Source organism: Melospiza georgiana, chromosome 8 (assembly GCF_028018845.1).
Source record: "Melospiza georgiana isolate bMelGeo1 chromosome 8, bMelGeo1.pri, whole genome shotgun sequence".
Taxonomy (NCBI): Eukaryota; Metazoa; Chordata; class Aves; order Passeriformes; family Passerellidae; genus Melospiza; species Melospiza georgiana.
In genome coordinates, this window is record NC_080437.1 from 35,071,863 (window position 1) to 35,091,143 (window position 19,281).

Here is a 19,281-nt window from a genome sequence, read left to right on the forward strand (position 1 = left end):
GGTGGCATATGGAGCTCTGAGGGATGGGCAGGGTGGGTTCAGTGTGCTTGAGGATGCCTTGCAGAAGCCTTGACAAGCTTTCATTCATTATTTATTGCTTTCATCTCCTCTGGACTCTAATTCCTGAGCTCTCAGAACACATCATTGCTACTATTGGCTTTTTGCAGCTTGTGAAATTGCTTTTATGATGTTCAGGTATCCACTGGAGCTGTGCAGTGTGAGCACCAGGCAGAAACGTGTGCTTCTGTCTGAGAACAAAACTGTTGAATTGGGGGATAAATGTGGGGGTTTGCAGAGAGTGAGTGTGAGTTCTGTGCATCTTGTCAGGCAGAAATGTGTGCTTGTGCCTGAGAACAAAACTATTGAATGGGTGGATGAATGTGGGGATTCTGTGCATCCTGCCTGGCAGAAATGTGTGCCTCTGTTTGAGAACAAAACTATTGAATGGGTGGGTAAGTGTGGGGGTTTTGGGAGAGGGAGTGTGTGTTCTGTATATCCTGCCTGGCAGAAATGTGTGCCTCTGTTTGAGGACAAGACTCTTGATTTGGTGGATAAATGTGGGGGTTTTCAGAGTGAGTGTGGATTCTGTGCACCCTGCCTGAGAGAAGTGTGTGCCTCTGTCACAGAGAGCAAAACTATTGAATGGGTGGATAGATGTTGGAGTTTTTTTGGAGAGAGTGAGTGTGGGCTCTGTGCACCCTGCCTGGCAGAGCTGCAGGAGGTGCCAGTGACACTGTGGGGTGACATTAGAGATCTTGTTGAGCATCTCCATCTCTGCTGGGGGAGAGGAGCATCAGCTGCACCTGCCAGAGCTGGGGCTGAGCCCTGTGCTGTGGGGTGGGGACGCTGCTGTCAGGAGGAGTGAAGGAATCCCTGCACGGGGCTGGCACTTTGGGCAGGACACCTTGGAGCCATCAGGGGCAGGGTGTTGGGGTGGCAGGGCTGTCACCTTGCTGTCACCTGCTGTCACAGAGCCTTGGAGCAGCACTGGGGCTGTGCAGGTTCCAAACCCCAGGAAGGGATCAAAGGGGAGCAGAGGGTTGGGAATGCTGCACCTTCCCAGTGAAACCCTGGTCTGTGCTCTGGCTTTGTACGAGGGCAGGCAGTGCTGACAGCCTTAGGGGGGCACTTGAAAGGAATTAAAATGATTTTTTTATCCTTTCTGAAGTTTGTTCCAGGGGGTTGTGGGGGCAGCCAGGGCCTGAGCTCAGGTGCAGGGATGTGCTGGGTGCAGCCTCTGAGGGAGAGAGGGCAGAAAGCACAGCTGGCACTGCTGGGGGCACTGCTGGGGACCAGGGCTGGGCACAGGGAGGGGTTCTGGGGCAAGGAGGCGCTCCAAGGGCTGGAGCATCCCTCCCCTGGAGCCAGGCTGGGACACCTGGGGGGGCTCACCTGGGCAGGAGCAGCTCCAGGGAGAGCTCAGAGCCCCTGGCAGGGCCTGAAGGGGCTCCAGGAGAGCTGGAGAGGGACTGGGGACAGGGATGGAGGGACAGGACACAGGGAATGGCTTTAAACTGACAGTGGGTAGATTTAGATGGGATATTGGGAATTGGGAATTGTTCCCTGGCAGGGTGGGCAGGGGCTGGGATGGAATTCCCAGGGAAGCTCTGGCATCTCCATCCCTGGCAATGCCCAAGGCCAGGCTGGACATTGGGCTGGCAGCACCTGGGACAGTGGGAGGTGTCCCTGCCATGGCAGGGGTGGAAAAAGATCTTTGAGTCCCTCCCAGAGCAGCCTGGAATTCTGGTGCTGTTGGATACTTTGCTGAAGTTTTGTGGAAAATCAGTGATTTTAAACAGATAAGTCCCCAGCTCCCTGTGTTGTGCAGAAGATCAGCAGATCTTGCAGTGTAGCAATTTCAGGCTTTTTTTTTTTTTCAGTGATTTTTATAAATATTGGGGGAGCTAAATAAGTGTAGACAAAATAAGTGTGTTTGGAGAGATAAGAAGTTGCAAAGACCTACACAGAAAATCGAGGTGCTGTACATTAGACAAGGCAGATGCTTCTTTCACCCATCCCACTGCTCCCATTTCTCCTGGCAAAAACTGGAATTTTCCTGTACAGTTTATCGCCGTGGAGCAGAACTGCCACTGGAAACTTTCTCAGAGATGTTCCCAACTTTTTGGGCGGCATATTCTGGATTTTGTTTTCCTATCTGCTGGAGGAGTAGCCTTCAAGCTGACACAGAATGAAAGACTGCAGTCTTGTGTTCTTAGCAAGAATTCCTCTTTATCTATTCAAATATTTATCTCCTTGTGGAAGCTGTTGACTGTAGTTGTTTAATATTTTGCTTTTATTTTTTTTTTTTAATTTGAATTTTTCAAGGCTTTTGGTGCATGCATGGGAAAAAAGTTTCTTTAAAAGAAAACTCTCAGAATTGTACAAGGTTTGAAGGCTGTAGAGCACAAAAAGAGGCTTGGAATTTGTATCTTTTAGGATTATGGATGTTGAAAAAATCATAGGTAGGGGAGAATTTATAGGGTTTATATATATATTTATATATGACATTAAAATGTTGTTGCTCAGTTGTCTGGTACTACTTGAGCTGTGGATTTTTGCAATAAATAGGTAAAACTCCATTTGATCTTGGGATGTGGTTTGAGCAGAGCTTTGCTATCACGCTGCTGGTGCTTACACCTCATTTCTTTTGCCTTTTATATGCTCAAACATGTTGGAATTAAAATGTTGAGGTGCAAGAACAACTAAAACTCACTTTCACCCCAGGTTATAATCAGTCCTGTGGGTTTGAATTTGGAAAGGTGAACCACTAAAATTTACAATGTTCAAAACAATGCAGTAGTTGGGGTTTTTTAAGTAAATTAAATAAAATTTTAGGGATTTTTTGGTGTGGATTTTTTGGATTTTTTTTCCAGTGGAGACAGACCATTCCCCTCTCATGCTGAGTGCAGGAGTAGTTTGGGAAGGGGAGGTTCCACTTTGGTTTCCAGGCGGCACTTTGAGGGTTAAACCTGCTGCAGGAAGGTGAGCAGCATTTGGTGGGTGCATGCATTTTTAATGGCTACAAGTGTGCTGAGCCTTCCTGGGTTTGTTCCTCCTTTCTGCTAATTGGTGCATGAGAATTATTTCCTTAACCTTCTCCTGCTGAAGGGTGAGCTCAGCTGGGGCCTGGGAGTGATGGCTCCAAATTGCAGATATTCCTTAGTCAGGGATTCCTGCAGCCCTTGGGAGGCACAGAAACTCCTCCTGCAGGGGAGGGAGCAACAAAAATTCTAACCTGAACTTAAAATATTTCACCCATAAAAAATAGATAAACTTTAAGGTTTTATTCCAATGTAGTAGTAGTAATAATAATAATAATAATTTATTACTATTATTATTTATTATTACTTTTATTAGTTATTATTAAATATAATATTTATCAAAGTTAATATAACGAGACCTTATTAACAAAAAACATAAATCAGATTACAATTCAAAAATTCATCTTTGAGTTTGTGAATATCAATATTTCATATTTGAAAATACATTTTTCAACTTTCATGAAAATTTTAATTGCATTTAACTTATCCCGAAACAAGATTAAGAAAAAATTTAAAAAAATCTCCTCACCTTAAATTAAAAAAAAAAACAACAAAAAACCCCAAATGAAATAGCATATTCATACTTTATTACTGCATTATTTACCTTAAATAAGACAATCCTACCCATAAATCAACTAAAAATGAATATTTAAATAACAAAACATAATACCTTATGTACTTCAATATATTCAACAAAAATTTAACAAAACTGTCAAAACAATATTCATAATTCAGACTAGAAGGGAAGATTTTGGAACCCTGGATACTGAAAATTTCAGACTTTCTGTGCTTCCAGGCACTGACCCCCGAGAGAACACTGCATTGTCCTGAGGCCATGGAGAAGCTTCCAAAATTGATTAATAATTGAGATTATGAGTGTGGAGTTTGAATAGAGGTGTGTAATATCACAGGGTGGAAAACTTAGCATTTAAGATTTTAGAATATAGTAATATATATAAAGCAGGGTGGAGGTTGGTCCTTTTCCATGTGTTTGGATGGTATTTTGTAATTAAGCAGAAAAGTCTGCATTGCTGGGCACAAGGGATCAGTTTTTGGGTTCAAAGTGAAAATAATTTAAGTGTCATTTCTTAATTAGATAGTTTAACCTTAAAAGACCTTATAGAGAAAGATAGTTAGGCACTTTGTAGCTTGTTAATAGAATGCTGTAGAACTCATTACTTGTAAAACTATAATGCAAATAAAAATAATAAACATCCAAGTCTAAACACAAAATATCATCTCCAACACTTTCAATCCCAACCTTAAAAAAAACCCAAAAACCATCAGGGCCCCTCTGATATTTGCTGTTCTGCTTTTGTTCAGGATGGCTGGGAGCTCTGAATAATCTGAATTAAGGAGGTTTGAGCACTTTATGTGTGTAAAATTATCCTGTGTGAGGCCACAGAGAGCTGGGGTGGGAGATGAGATCATTTTTTGATGTGAATTCTCCCGTGCCTGTGGGTTCTTAAGAATTCTGCTCACTTCTAACACATTTCTCAGTGTCCAGTCTGTACTTTAATATTCAACATTTATTGCTAAAGCCACAGAAAAGTATTTAAATGAAGGCAGGGAAATATAAAGTGCCTGAGGAGAAAACTGTGTTAATCTGCAGGGCTCTTCCAACAGGTGGAATTCTTCATAAACATAATTTCAGATGAGCTGAGTAACAAAACGCAACTTTGGGCTGAGGTTTTGTGTCTCTTAGAACGCGTGTGGGAAGAATCTCCAAATATATTTGTGATTGTGCTGTGGGCTGGTTTTACCCTGAATTGGGCTGATTTTTAGCCTGAAGTTGGGCTGGATTTTTGACCTGAAATTGGGCTGGTTTTTGGCCTGAAATTGGGCTGGTTTGACCCTGAGTTGGGCCAGTTTTGTTCTGAAATTGGGCTGGTTTTTAGCTTGAATTGGGGCTGTTTTTTGGCCTGAAATTGGGCTTTTTTTGCCTGAAATTGGGCTGGTTTTTAGCCTGAAATTTGACTTGTTTTAGCCTGAATTAGGGCTGGCTTTTTGGCCTGAATTAGGGTTGATGTTTACCCTGAATTAGGGCTGGTTTTTACCCTGAATTTGATCTGGCTTTAGCCTGAATTAGGGCTGGTTTTTAGCCTGAATTTGGGCTGTGTTTTAGCCTGAAATGGGGCATTTTACACTGAATTTAGTGCCAGAGGTGCTGCTTTGCAACTGGGATAAAAACTGCTTCAGTTTGTGGGCTGAATAAATGCTCTAGGCTGGGGCTAATCTCAAATATTGAATTTAGGTGTTCCTGGATATTGTTTGATGCAGCTGCTGACTGGTTTGGATGAGTTTAATGGAATGGCAATCAAGATAGTGCTGGGGTGGAAGGGAGGTGCTTTGTTGAATGGCACAAAAGATGAAAATTAACATTAAAATAATGTCCTCAAATGGAGTCAGGTGAAACAAATTTATTGCTTTGTCAAAGAAAAGAGTTCAGAAGAATATCATGTATTTGGCACAGGGTTTTTGTGCTTAATTTGGAGGTGAGGTGTGCTGATGGAAACAAATGGCTTTGGAAAATGACAGTTTTAAATTAAGTTTTTTTTTTTTGCTTTTATGGACTACAAAGAGCTGAACTTAAACCCCAGAGAAAAAAGCTGTGGTGTTCTGCTCAGAATACATTTTTTTTAATACTTTGCAAATGTCATTTGGTCAATCTAATGACAACCTTAAGTTAGTTTTTATTTAAACAGCCACTGCTGAGAAGCTTTTGTGACACTTATTTTTATCATTCCATTTATAAACTCAAGAAAGGGATAATTTTCCATTTTTACAAGGTTCTTTTTCTGTCCTGCTTGCTTTTTACTCACCAGCGACCTACTGTATTTATCACAAAGGTGATTTCACTTCTGTATTAACAGATCTCACCATATTCTCAACTGTGTAACAAACAAAACCAAATGAGTAAAACTCATTTTTCTGTTATCCACAATTATATTAGAAATACTTTAAAGTACTTAGCAAGGTTTCCCTGTCTTGTTTTAATGTGTTTTTATTTGCCTGATGAGACAAAGAAAAGGCTTTTACTTGTCCTCTCATCATTTTGCGAAGAAATTAAAAACACCAGAGATTTCCATGGAAAGCAGCTCCTCCTGGTTGTTTTAGACGTTGGGCCACATTCTGTCCCAATAAATAAATGAAGCTTACCCTTATTTAAATATGCAAGTGTCAAAGTGAAGTTTTTGAGGTTTTACCCACCCAGCAAAAAACTGCAAGAAAAATTCCTTTTGGAGAATCAGGATAAATAATTCAGATGATAAACTTTTAGCCCTGGAAACTCTTTGACCTTTTAGATCTGGGCAACGTGCTAATTTTCCTCATGGTAGATCCCATTCTTTTCCCATTTTTGGTTCATTTCCTGTCTGGAAATGAGCTGTCAGTGAGAAAAGAGCAGGGTGGGCAGTGCAGGGGACTTATCATTGATGTGCAGAGGAGACACTGATAGAAAGAACAATTCCATTGCTCCTCATCTTATTTATTCTGCCCTTTTTGAAGGGATTTTTTCACCTTATATGATCTTTTCATACCATCACTGACTTGATTCCTTCCACACAAATGTGACTTCCCTGTCAGCTCTGGACAAGGTCAGGAGAACACAATTAGCTGTTCAATTAATTGATGTTCACAGAGATCACTGTTGGAAATAATTCCATTGCACCTGATCTTACTTATTCTGGCTTTTTTACCACATCTGAAGGGTTTTTGCACTCCAATGATCTTTTGATACCAGCACTGCATTTGTTTCTCCCACACCAAGGCGATTTGGCTGCCACTTGTGGAGGCTTTAGGAGAGCACAATTAGCTGTGAGGTCATTAGGAGCCCATCAATGAATTTATCTGAAATTTCTCAAAGGGTCCTGCTCCAGACCCAGAGCAGCTTGGGATGATTTAGGGAATGAGCTGCAGTTAGTCCATGGAAAGATAAATCCTGGGAATTGCCATCCCCTGCATTGGCTGTGCAGAGAGCTGTGCCCATCAATTATTGCTTCATTTATTCCATTTAAGGCAGAGCTTTGGCTTTTCTGGCCCTGCGTATTTTCACTTAGTGAGTTGTGTTTCTTGGCCCAGTTAATTACCTTTTTTCACAGTTTTTAAAGGAATCCTTGAGGCTCTGAGCAGCTCCATGGCTTCTCCTGGCAGCTCCTGCTCAGAGGGAGTGTCAGCTCATGGTTCTTCCCATACTTTCTGTGGAATAATTCCTTTTACACACAGCTGTGGTGTTCATGGAGGGGAAATTAATGTGTGTTTGTGTGGCTGGGGTGTAGAGGATGAGCCACAGCATCTCTGAGTTGGCTGCAGGCTGCCATGGCCTTGCTGATATCATGCTGAGCCATGTGAATCACAGCCTGGGCAAAAAAACAAAATCCCAATAAAACCCCACAGCCAACAGAACAGTGAATGTACGAGGAAGTCCAGCTCAGGGGGAATATATCCATTATTTATGCCACACACTGGCTCATTGCTGCTTTCACTCCTTTTCATCCTTCCCCTTTGCTGCTTTATTTGTGTGCTTTGTAGTACTGGAAATGACTGATTTTGTGACTTGGTAAGGGTGGCAATAATTTGTCACTGATTTTGCACAAAGAGGGAAGCCCCTTGGGGCAGTCAGATTTTTATTGCAGCCCAGCTTGAAACTGTGTGTAATTATTGAGTGCGTGTGCGAGACTGATCTTGCCAGCTTTGGGTGTGCTGCTCGTGTGATCACAGGGAAATTACTGCAGAAAAATATTGGAATGAACACTGAGGCTCCTCACTACTCTGGTTTTTTAATGCTGGTTGGAGTTTTCAGTGGTTAAGGCATCTCTGTGTAACCATGGAATTAAGATTTTGGGCTTCGTTTGCTGTGTGCTTCTTGTGGAAATGAGGAATTGGAACCTTTGTCCAGTGCTGATCGAGAGTGAAAAGTAATTGATTTAATTTCTTTAAGTGGGAGAAAACCCCCTCCAGCCAGATGCTTATTTTTTTTCCTGATCTTATATGGAAAGACAAGAGCAGGGGGTTTTTTTATCTGCTGCATTTCATATTCCTCATTTATGCATTGCAGTGTCCTGGGAATAACCAGCATTGCAATGGAGCTGCTGCTCACACAAAATCTACTTCAGCTGCAGCTCGAGCAGAGTAAGATCTACAGCAAGAGCTGCCCTTCTACATGATTTAATACCAATAAAAATTATTTTAGTAGCCCTTTGGCTTGGACAAATACAGATTTAATCACGGGGCTGCACAGCCTCATGGTCTGATCATCCTGTCACATAATGGAGCCAGCTGAGGTGGGGAATTGGGAAATCTACTTCCACAATCTTCTTTAAATCTCCAGAATTAAACTTTAATTGGTTTGTCCATAAAGTAGACCGTCAGTTACTGCTAATTGTTGCAGCTCCAAGCTGTAAATGGCTGTTGTAAATAGTTTTGCCCCACAGTAGTTCATGAGAGCCATTCAAGTGTTAATTTTAACGCTCGGTGTGAAATTTTAATTCAAGATATAAAATGCAAGCTCCTTTTTAAGATGTGTTACTAAACATTTATGGCTCTGTGCATGTGACTGATCAGCAAATAAACCCCCATTGCTGCCTGTGGTTCCTGACTGGTCGTAGAGCCCTCATCCCTCACTGCTCCCTTTGCAGAATTGCAGGGTTCCAGCTCAGGAGTCCTTCCAGCAGGTGTGGGATGGTTGGTGGTCCAGCTTGGCAGCCTCAGTGGTTTATATTTCAGTTACTCTGAGGTTTTTCCCTAGTCTGGTGCTCAGTGCATGCAATACCTATGAATTGTTGCTAAGAAAAAGATAAAATGAGTAAAAATCCTACAAACAGTTAAAATATTAAACATCTGTTTGTATCTTCCAAGCTCTTTCATGTGCTGTGCAGTGGCAGCTCCGAGTTCAAGGGGAATTGGGAAGAGCCAGGGTTTCATGAGTGGCTACCAAGAATTTACTGCAGGGAAAAAATGCTAATTAGGCTTTTTGTTTAATTTTTAAGCAGTGGAGTGAAAATTAAACCCAAACAACTCCAGCATGGCTGAGGAGGAGGATGAGAAAGTGCTCAACACAAGATGGGGATAAAGGGATTAGAGGAACCAAGAGGTTTCTGTAAAATGTTGGAAGGAGCTTATAAATCTCTAATTTTGGTCTAGGTTTCCCCAGTTTATGAACATTTCATGCCTCTGTCTTATTTTAAATCAGTTGGAAAGTTTAATTTTCGCTGAGTTTCAGCTGAGGTGTCACAGAAAATGGTAAAACCAAAGCCACCTCCTCATGGGCGATTCTCTTCTTGCAATCTTTGCATCACCTTTAAACTCTTTAATTTTGTTAATTTGGGTTTTTTGGTGGTTTTTTTTAGGGTGCAGCACTGAAATACTTGCCAGCAATTGTCAATGATGTGAAATTGGTGTTTGATCCAAAGGAACTCAGGTGAGTAGAGTTAATTAAATGTGGAGTGCTAATTTTAGTTTGTAAAGATATATATAAAATATACACAAATATATAAAATGTACATATATATAAGCATAAAAACATACACGATATATTTCATTTTTACATGTTACTACTATGTATAAAGACACAAAAATATATGAAAATATAGAAATAAATACTGAGACAGTGAAATATAGATCACCTGAGAAGTTTTATCACTTTGATTTTATTGCATTTTTTTTTTGTCCCTTGCAGGTATTTTTAAGGGTTACACAAAGAGCCTGTTTTTTAAAAATAATGTGTAACAAATACCTGACAAACTTTGCAGTACAAACCATGAGCAAGAGTTATTAATCAGGCAGCTGCCATCAAAAGTCTTAAGCTGGACTGTGATGCTTCACTCTTTGATGTATAAGTTTCATGTAAATAATAAAATAATAAATAATTCAGTGATTCAGTTGCTGGATCGATGTCTCAGTAGCTCATAAACATGGCAGTGTTGTTAGTAAATAAAAAGGACAATGACAGGATATTTAAGGAAAAAAAAATGGAAAAGCCAAATAAAAACTGTTATTTCAGCAGAACTTTTAGCTTAAAGAGAAAAATACAATTTTATTTTTTATGGTGTTGTTACAAACTGAAAAAAACCATTTTAAATCTGATTTTACTGCACAAACCCTTTTAAATTTTGTGTAGCTTTATTTTTATGGTCTTGTGTCAGGAGGAGGAAAAGAGATAAAGTAGGGATAAAATAAATAAATATAATCTTAGTCTAACGTTCCAGTGGCCTGAGGAACCTGGCATTTTCCTTCTGCTTGCCTGGGAACTGTGAATTGTTTTACATCTACACTTCCCTGGACTTAGCAAATCCAGATTTGTAGAGCTTCTGGACTAAATAATAATTTTGATATGTGACAGCAAAATTCCTGGGAAAAGAGAAAGGAAAATGCAGGACTTGGCCTGTTTTACCTCAGATATGACATTTTTCCTATAGTATTACCAATCAAAATTGCAATTAAACACTGGCAGTATCTAAACTGAGGTTGACTTAAGTCTCAATAGGAAAAGCAAAGAACCCAAGATTTTAGGAGGGGATGGAAAATTATTGAAGAGTCTTGTCAACATTAGGTGGGAGCTCAGCTGATGAGTGTGATGGTAACTTTTCCTAAAATGTCAATTTCTGGAGGTTTTAAATTATTAATTATTTTTTGTTGGTAGCTTACAATGTCAATTATCACCTTTTTTTTTGGCATAATCACGAACATGCTGATTAATGTGAAGCACAGGAAAACTTGAAACCTAAAACCTTAAATGAAACATGAACAAAAAGTCTAAAACTGAGGTAAAAGGGAGGGGGGGGAAATGACATTAAAAACGAAAGAAATTTATTGAAAACTATGCATGATTCTCTGATTTTTTTTTTTTTTTTAATATCTCAAAAAAATTGAGTCTGCTCATCCAAGAGCCGGAAGTTGCGTGTCAGGTTCTTTATGGATTGTGTCCTGCTGTTTTTTCCATGGGTTTTAACGGGTTTTTTGATGGATTATTTAGTGGGGTTTTGCTTTTGTTTGATGTGTTTTTGCTTTCCCTGTGTGTGTGCAGCAAGCTCTTCACCGAGTTCATCCTCAACGTGCCCGTGAGCCGCCTGACCATCCAGAAGCTCTACTGCCTCATCGAGATCGTGCACAGCGACCTCTTCACCCAGCACGGTGAGCAGGCACCAGCCCAGCCCTGGGCCCTGTCCCTGTGCCCTGCCTGGGCCCTCCTGCTGTCCCTGGGCCCTCCTGCCATCCCTGGGCCCTGCCTGGGCCCTCCTGATGTCCCTGGGCCCTCCTGCCGTCCCTGTGCCCTCCCTGGGCCCTCCTGATGTCCCTGTGCCCTGCCTGGGCCCTCCTGCTGTCCCTGGGCCCTCCTGATGTCCCTGTGCCCTGCCTGGGCCCTCCTGCTGTCCCTGGGCCCTCCTGATGTCCCTGTCCCCTGCCTGGGCCCTCCTGATGTCCCTGGGCCCTCGTGCCATCCCTGTGCAGCCTGGGACACGTTAAGTCTGTTCCATTGGAAGGACAAGGTGGAAAATCCAAACCCAAGCCTGGTTAGGGTAGGAAGAGACCTTTAAAGCCCGTGCTGCCCTTGGCTTGGTGGGCACCTGTCATTGTCACCACTAATAATGGAGGGATTGCTGGTTTTGAGCTTGCTTTTTCCTCCTCTGTGGAGGCTGGGATTGAAGGCACTTGAGAGGACAGTTCAGGTTCAGACTCAGGTGTTCATTGTTTCTTATCAATGTTACAGCCTCACCGCAGTGAGTTCTGCAGTATTTCACTAACAAGGCACAAAATGGCCAACTGTCTCTTGTTACAAGGACTTTTAAGGCTAAACTATCCAATTAAGAAATGACACCTAGATTATTTTCACTTTTAGCCCAATAACTAAATGACTCTGAGTCCACAATGTGGACTTTTCTGCCCAATTACAAAATACCACCCAAACCCATGGAGAAGAAGGTGAAGAAGAAGGACAAGCCTCTGCCCTAAAACCTCCATCTTCCCCCATATATGCTGCTATATTCTAAACCCTTAAACTCTTAAGTTTTCCACCATGTGACATTACACACTTCTATTCAAACTCCACACCCACAGTCTCAGTTCCATCATTCCATTTTGGAGGCTTCTCCATGCCCCCAGGTCAATGCAGTGCTCTCTTGGGGATCAGTGCCTGGCAGCACAGAAAACTTAAAATTCTCAGCATCCAGAACTCCAGCAAGAAATGGGACAATTTTCAGGCCAAGAACGATTTACTGCTCAGACAAACATCAGTCTCAGAGTCCCTGAGATTTCAGAGGAGCAAGCATTCGGCCATAGCTCAGAGCAGTCACAAGTTCTTTGTTACAAGGCAATCTAGAACTTTCTAACCCCATGGACAGCTGCCACAGGGTTTATTTTGCTTTTCTGACCCATCACCTTTACTCACTTCTGCTGCACTGAGGATGCTTTTGTCCAATGGGCTTCTGTCTCACAGGCACACATCTGCTTCTGTTCTAACTTCTGAACTCTCAGCTCGTTCCATACAGCCCCACCCCTGCATTATAAACCTTCACCATCTCATCAGTGCAGTTTCTCACTCACTTCAGGCAGATTCTTACTTACAACTGTAGAAATAGGAGTTTATGGTTTTTCTACTTAATATCTGTGTATTGTATTTTTACATCAATCCAAGGCTGCAGATCAAACCCTCCAGTGTCTGTGGGAGTTTCTGTTTTTCCAGTTCTCACAGGCACTTTCCACTATCCCAGGCTGCTCCAATCCCATCCAGCCTGACCTTGGGCATGAGGAAAATCACTTCTTTACCATTTGTTACCTGCAGTCTCAATTACGAAAGTGCAAAATTACAAAAAGACCTTGGTATTTGTTATTTTCAAAGGGCACAAAGCACCCAGGTTTTTGGACTCTGTTGTAACTTTGTGTTGGGGTTTATCAAAAATCATCAATTCAGCTTTTGTGCTCAGTGAAGTTGTGTGGGGGAAATGGAGCTTTGGGATGTCCTGTGTGCCCTGGAGCTGTTCCCTGGCTGAAGGGAAGCAGAAACCTTTCAGAGGGTGCTGTTCATCCATGCCTTGTTATTTTCTGCTTTCCCATTAATGGGCCAGTGAAAGATAAGCTCAGGCACTTGTCCTACAGATTTCCTCCTTTGAGGTGAAGCACTTGATTCTTTTTCAGGCTGGCTGCAGGTTAAACTGACCCAAACAAAGTGTTTGTGTGCTGTCAGGGAAGGTAATGAGGGAGCAAATAGGCACTGCTTCAGTGGGAAAGGAGATTTGGGAGGATTCTGCTCTCAGATCACAAAAGCTGAGACTGTTGAGTGCTGATAAAACAAATTTTGCTGGTTCCAGTTTAAAAAATCTTGGTGGATTGGCATTGTGGTGGTTTTACACCACTCTTAAAATCTCTGAAAAACAGTTCACCACCTGTGTCACCATGTGTGGAGATTTGGTACAAACAGCAAGTCCAGACTTTATCTTCACTTCTGAAATGATTTGAAATTATTCAGCCCTGAAGTGCTGGATTTTCAAGAAGTGAAAGGAGGAATGCAAGTGGAGTTGCTGGTGTTGGGGCCTGGGTAAAATGGTGTCCTCAAGAATAATTTAATGTTTCCTGGCTAGAGCTGTGCTCTGATCAGTGTTACTCATTTGCTTCATTCATTCTCAGCTCTCTGTATAATAATTTTCTCTTCTCTGTTGGCTGGACTTTGGGGCAGAAGTCAGTAACATCAGGGATCATCCTTTTCTCTCCTTGGGAGGAAGAAATGGAGATAACTCAGCTAAAACAAGAACCAGAGTGTAAGACACACTCCTGTGGTGCATTTCCCATATTAATGTTTGCCCTCCCTCATTGAAGCAGTTCCATTTTCAGAGGGAGAGGTGGGAATTGTGTGTGGCTGGTTTGTTTTTTAAACCTGACTCCCAAGCTCAGCCCTTCAGGGTGCAGGGAATGGTGCAACATTATTGAGCTGCTGAGAAATTTAAATGGATCTGTGTTAATGGGAGGGTGATTAATCAGAGCCCAGGGCAGGTTTGCTGACAGATCTCTGCTGCTTAATGGCTCTGAGATCTTATCAGGAGGCTCCTCAGCTGGGTTTTCCTGTCACTGCCTGTTAGGAATGTCCTAAATCCAGCAGCCTTGGTGGGGCTGGGATGCACCTGCACTGACCCAAACCACTCTGGGGTTCCCAAGGATGTCTGGGGGTTCTTATTCAGTAAACAAAGTGTGGCTGTAAAAGCTGCTCTTGGCATTGGTGTCACAGAATCCAGACTGGGTTGGGTTGGGAGGGACCTTAAATCCCATCCAGTGCCATGGCAGGGACACATCCTGCTGTCCCAGTGGCTCCAGCCTGGCCTTGGGCACTGCCAGGGATCCAGGGGCAGCCACAGCTGCTCTGGGAATTCCCAATTCCCCATCTCCCATCCAGCCCTGCCCTCTGGCACTGGGAGCCATTCCCTGTGTCCTGTCCCTCCATCCCTGTCCCCAGTCCCTCTGCAGCTCTCCTGGAGCCCCTTCAGGCCCTGGAAGGTCTTTGAGCTCTCCCTGGAGCTTCTCCAGGTGAACAGCCCCAGATTTCCCAGCCTTTCCTCACAGGAATTCCCAGAATAACCAGGTTGGGAGAGAGACCTTCATGATCATTGAGTCCAGCCAAGCCCCAACCCCTCAACTGAACCCTGGCATCCAGTGCCACATCCAGGCCTTGTTAAACAGGAGAGGGGCTCCATCCCCCTGATCTTCTCACTGTAATTCTTCATCGTGATCATTCTCTGAAGTTTCATAAACATTCAAATTCACAAATTCAGATTTTCCTGTCCCTCTCTCTGGGGGTTGGAGTTCATTACTAAAATGTTCTTGGCTGCCCTTCCTGCTTCTCACTGATTGAGGAATTTTAAACTGATAGGGAATACTTCCATATAAGCTGTCACCTAATCCTGGATCCTGTTGCAGAAATGACATTTTCTTTTCTAAAAGCAATATGCACTGCAGGATTGTGGACTTAGGGAAGGCTGGCAAATGCACAGAAAATTTCATCAGCCTGTTTCTGGTGGAGAAAAAAGGTTCTAATTCTGTGCTTGGAGAGGTCCAGAAGGTTTATTTGTGTCTCCAGGGGAATTAAAATTCAAAATACATGAATTTGTGAAGCTTGAAGGATTTGGGGGTGAGAGGGGAGTGTGTGAATCAGTTTGCTGAAGCATTTTAGTGATGTTGTTGAGTGTTGGATGATTCACTGGGGAATCTGGAGAGTTTGGGACCTTGCATCAGAATGGAGACTGGTGGTGGGGTTTGTGTATCTTAAAAAAAAAAAAGATGTAATATAATAGCTAAAATAGTAGTGGTTTGGTAGTAATATAGTAGTTTATAATGTAGTTTTAAAATTTATTCATATTTATGAATACAAATAGGAACATGTGGTAATTATATAAATAAGTAATATTTCCATATAGTAAAGTAGAAGTAAATGAATATATAAATACTTTGAATGTATTGAATTGTAAATGAATATATATACTTTTCCAGAAGAAATGAATATATAAATAGCATTTATCCCTACCTACATATAAAAACATAATAATATAATTATATATATATAATGTAAATAATTATATATATAATTTTCACTCCACTACTTAAATATTAAACAAAAAGGTATAAATATAATTTTTCCCTGAGTGAGGAAAAGTTTAATAATAATTTAGTGGATATTTTCAGTGCTCATGGTTGGGAATTAAATGAAGTGTCCTGTCCTTGCAAGCATCAAGGTTTTGGTTTATGTAAACAGTGATTTGTCTGATTTGTTTTGTCCTATGGAGCTGTTTGGATTTGCTGTTGCTTTGTTTTCCAAGTGACTTCCAGCTGATTGCCAAGTGAGCTGTGGAGCTGCTGGAGTTCCAAAGAGAAAACCCAGGGATTTTTCCATGAGGAATTGGAGCCTGTTGAATTTTAGTAGACAACACCCAGCATTTATAAGAGTTCTTATGGTTCAGTTATGACTCAGCTCACAGGCTGCGGGGTGGAAACAAAGTTACTGAGCACAGGTTAAATTGTTTTGGCCACATGAACTAAATGAACCACAAAATAAATGGATTTATCAGTGTCCCAGGAAATGAAATGTTTTTATTGACACAAATTTATGGTGTGTATTCACCTGTGTTCATTGAAGGCTTTCCTTGGGTGCTGCTAATTGGTAATTCCTGCTACAGATGAATATTTGTTTCTCTCTTATTAAATCACCACGGGCTGGACTGTGCTCTAGAACAGATGTGGAATCACCATTGTCTGTGATCACTGTGCAGCTTGGGAGCAGGGTCTGATGTTCTGGACCATGAAGGTTGCCATTAATCAGGGCTGGGGGTGTTTGTGGCAGGCAGGGTGATGAGGGTTCACCTTTCCTCCTCTGAGCTCCCAGGTAATCAATGCAGAGTGCAGCAGCTCTCTTCAAAGCAGTTCCTAGCAAAGATGCACTGAAAAATCTCATCTTTATTTGAGGGATGTCACCACAGCACTGGGTTGGTTGGAACATCACAGAGCCATGGAATGGTTTGGAAGGGATCTTAAAGTCATCCCATTCCACTGGCAAGGACACCTTCCAGTGTCCCAGGTGCTCCAGCCTGGCCTTGGGCACTGCTCTGCTCTGGGCACGCTGTGCCAGGGGCTTACACCCTCACAGGGAGCAATTCCTGCCCAATATCCCGTCCATCCCTGCCCAGTATCCCGTCCATCCCTGCCCCCTGGCACTGGCAGCCATTCCCTATGTCCTTCACTCAACATCCCCTCCTGGCAGGAGCTGTGCAGAGCCACAGGATCCCCTGAGCCTCCTTTTCTCCTGAGTGAGCCCCCTCAGCTGCTCCTGCTCACCCTTGGGATGGTTTTGTGGAGTTCCCAGCCCTTTTTGCTTCCCCCCATGTTCTCAGCAGCCCCAGGTGGGAGCTGAGGAGCTCTGTCAGCCCCACCCAAGGGAACAGAGTGTTCTGTGCTGGTTGTGTCATTGCAGACAAGCACTGGGACAGATAATCACTTTTCCCTTTCTCAGAAATGCAGCTTGGCTGCCTCCCCCATTGACCAGAGCAGCTCCAGCCCCGCAGTGGGACTCAGAGTGACTCAGATATTAAACTGATCTTTGCCCCCCCCCTGCCAGTGGGGCTCAGCAGGGCTCTGGAACATTTCAGCCCTCTAATTAGGGCCCTTTTAAGTTATTAAAGACTGATTCACCTCACAGGCTCTGCAAAGACATGTTCTGTGCTTTCCTGGAGTGCTCAGCAGCTGGGCTTTGGGGTTCCTGCCCTCCCCTGCATTTGGGGACAGTTCACATTGCCCCTCTGCCCTGTGGGGTTTTGCTTCATCTGCTGTTTCCTTTTCTAGTCCAAAATCCAGGGAGCAACACATCTGAAGTTTCCCAAATGCAGAGGCACAAGGCTGTGATGCCAGAGCATCTCTGGGGCAGATCTGCAGAACCAGGCTGTTCACTGGGCTGACATTTATATGGATAATTAGTAATTAATTTTGACTTGGTCATTCCCTCCATGTAGGAACAGTCTGAGTAGTAAGCAAGGAAGGGGAATTTTTATTTTTTTAATTGCAGCAAGTGGTCAAAGGTTGGAGCAGTTCAGAGGCAGAAGTTTTTAAGGTGAGGTGAGGCTTTGGTTGAAAAGCTGGAAGATAATTTATTTTTCCCGATTTTTTTGTGTCTTATGTAAGCACTGAAGCACATCAGCCTGGAGGCCCTGAAAGCTGTGTTTGTAACCTCGTGTTTTGTGTGCAGACTGCAGGGAAATCTTGCTGCCAACAATGACAGACCAGCTCAAGTATCACTTGGAGAGACAAGAAGATTTGGAGGCTTGCTGCCAGTTGCTGAGTAACATCCTGGAAGTGCTCTACAAGAAAGACGTGGTGAGTGTGGGCTGCCTCTGTGATGAGTAACACTTCACAGAAATTGTTTTAGTAAAGTGAATTAAGCAGGTAACTCGTGAAGCTTTAGGGTCTTTTTTTTTTTTTAACCTCCTCCTAACCAGCCTTTTCTAACTCTCAGTTCTCCAGTGATGAGGATGAGGATGTGTTTGTTTTGTGGCATCTCACATGTCACATCCAGCACAGCACTTGTTGTTTCTGAGGGACATCCAGTGCAGCTTTTCTGGTTAGATAGTGAAGAAATAAATGTCCTTAGGAGTTAAACCTTCCTCATTTACTGTGCCTGGCCTTTTCCAGGTGGAAAATGTTGTGTTTTGGTGCTTTTTCTTTTCTCCCATGGACATTTTTGGAAATGTGCATTTGAGTTGTGTTGTTGCTGACACGGTTCCCAGACGTGCAGCATGTGTAATATCCCTTTATTTTGCATAATAGTCTCTTTTTTGCTTTCACTTGACCTCAACAAACATACAAATATTGGTGCTTTGCCAGAGAGCTGCAGTGATTTGATGCTCTCCTGAAATTTGTGCTGCTGCTGCTGCCTGAACCTTCAGTGCTGTGTAGAATCATACACTAATTCAGCTGGAAAGGACCTCAGGGGTCAGCTACTCACATCCTCTCTGGCATCTTATTTAATTGGGGTTTTTTTAGGTTTTGCTCTGTTTTTGTTTGTTTTTGGGAGTAGCTCTGTGTGGCTGCTTCAGAGAAGGGGTTGTTTTACAGGAGGAATTTGTTTCTGGCAGCTTGGATGCTCCTGTCTCTCTTTGTTGGCTGCTTTTCTCTCCATGGTGGGGCCTCACCTGCAGCTCCACCCTCTCCCAGGCTGATCCTGGCAGCAGGACCAGCTCCTGGGTGACTTTGTGCTGGTGGTGGACTGTCCTTCAAATATGCAAATCTATTTTTCATCCATAAAGTAAAAGATGGGAACAAAGCTCATCTGTTTCTTTCACCTTGTGGTGCTTTTGGCTTTCTTTATTGCCCATCACTCCATGTGAGATTTCTGGATATGTCCTTAAAAGCTTCATGGAATAAATATTTCATTTGAACTCTTTCAAAAGTAGTGGTAGGTTGCTTCTAATATTGACTGAAATTGGCAGTTCCTTAATGAAAGTTTGGCTTTGCTTTTCTCTTCCTTTTAATTGAGCTGTTGCAGAACAGCCTCCCCACCCTGGGTCTGGTAATGCCTGTGGGGGTTTGATGCTGGAAGAATGACTTGGGGGAAGAAAATTAATGGGTAATAGGCTTCATTTCCATTGGCCTTGTAACAGCACATTTTAATTTATCAGAAACACGTATTACCAAAATAAGACTTTGTCAAAGCCCTTCCCTCCTTGTGATCAACAGCAAGTGATGTTTTACTGAATTTCCAGCAGACAGGTGGGGT

At 42.7% G+C, this 19,281-nt stretch overlaps 1 protein-coding gene across 2 annotated transcripts in view; it reads left to right on the forward strand.

Moving 5' to 3' along the window:
- DOCK1 (dedicator of cytokinesis 1) overlaps positions 1-19,281 on the forward strand; it is a 279,185-nt gene that overhangs the window by 69,646 nt on the left and 190,258 nt on the right. For both annotated transcript variants that reach the window (XM_058028591.1, XM_058028592.1), the window contains exons 24-26: positions 9,389-9,459; positions 11,065-11,171; positions 17,755-17,882. In XM_058028591.1, the coding sequence (XP_057884574.1) occupies positions 9,389-9,459; positions 11,065-11,171; positions 17,755-17,882 (306 nt within the window). The remainder of the gene's footprint in view (positions 1-9,388; positions 9,460-11,064; positions 11,172-17,754; positions 17,883-19,281) is intronic.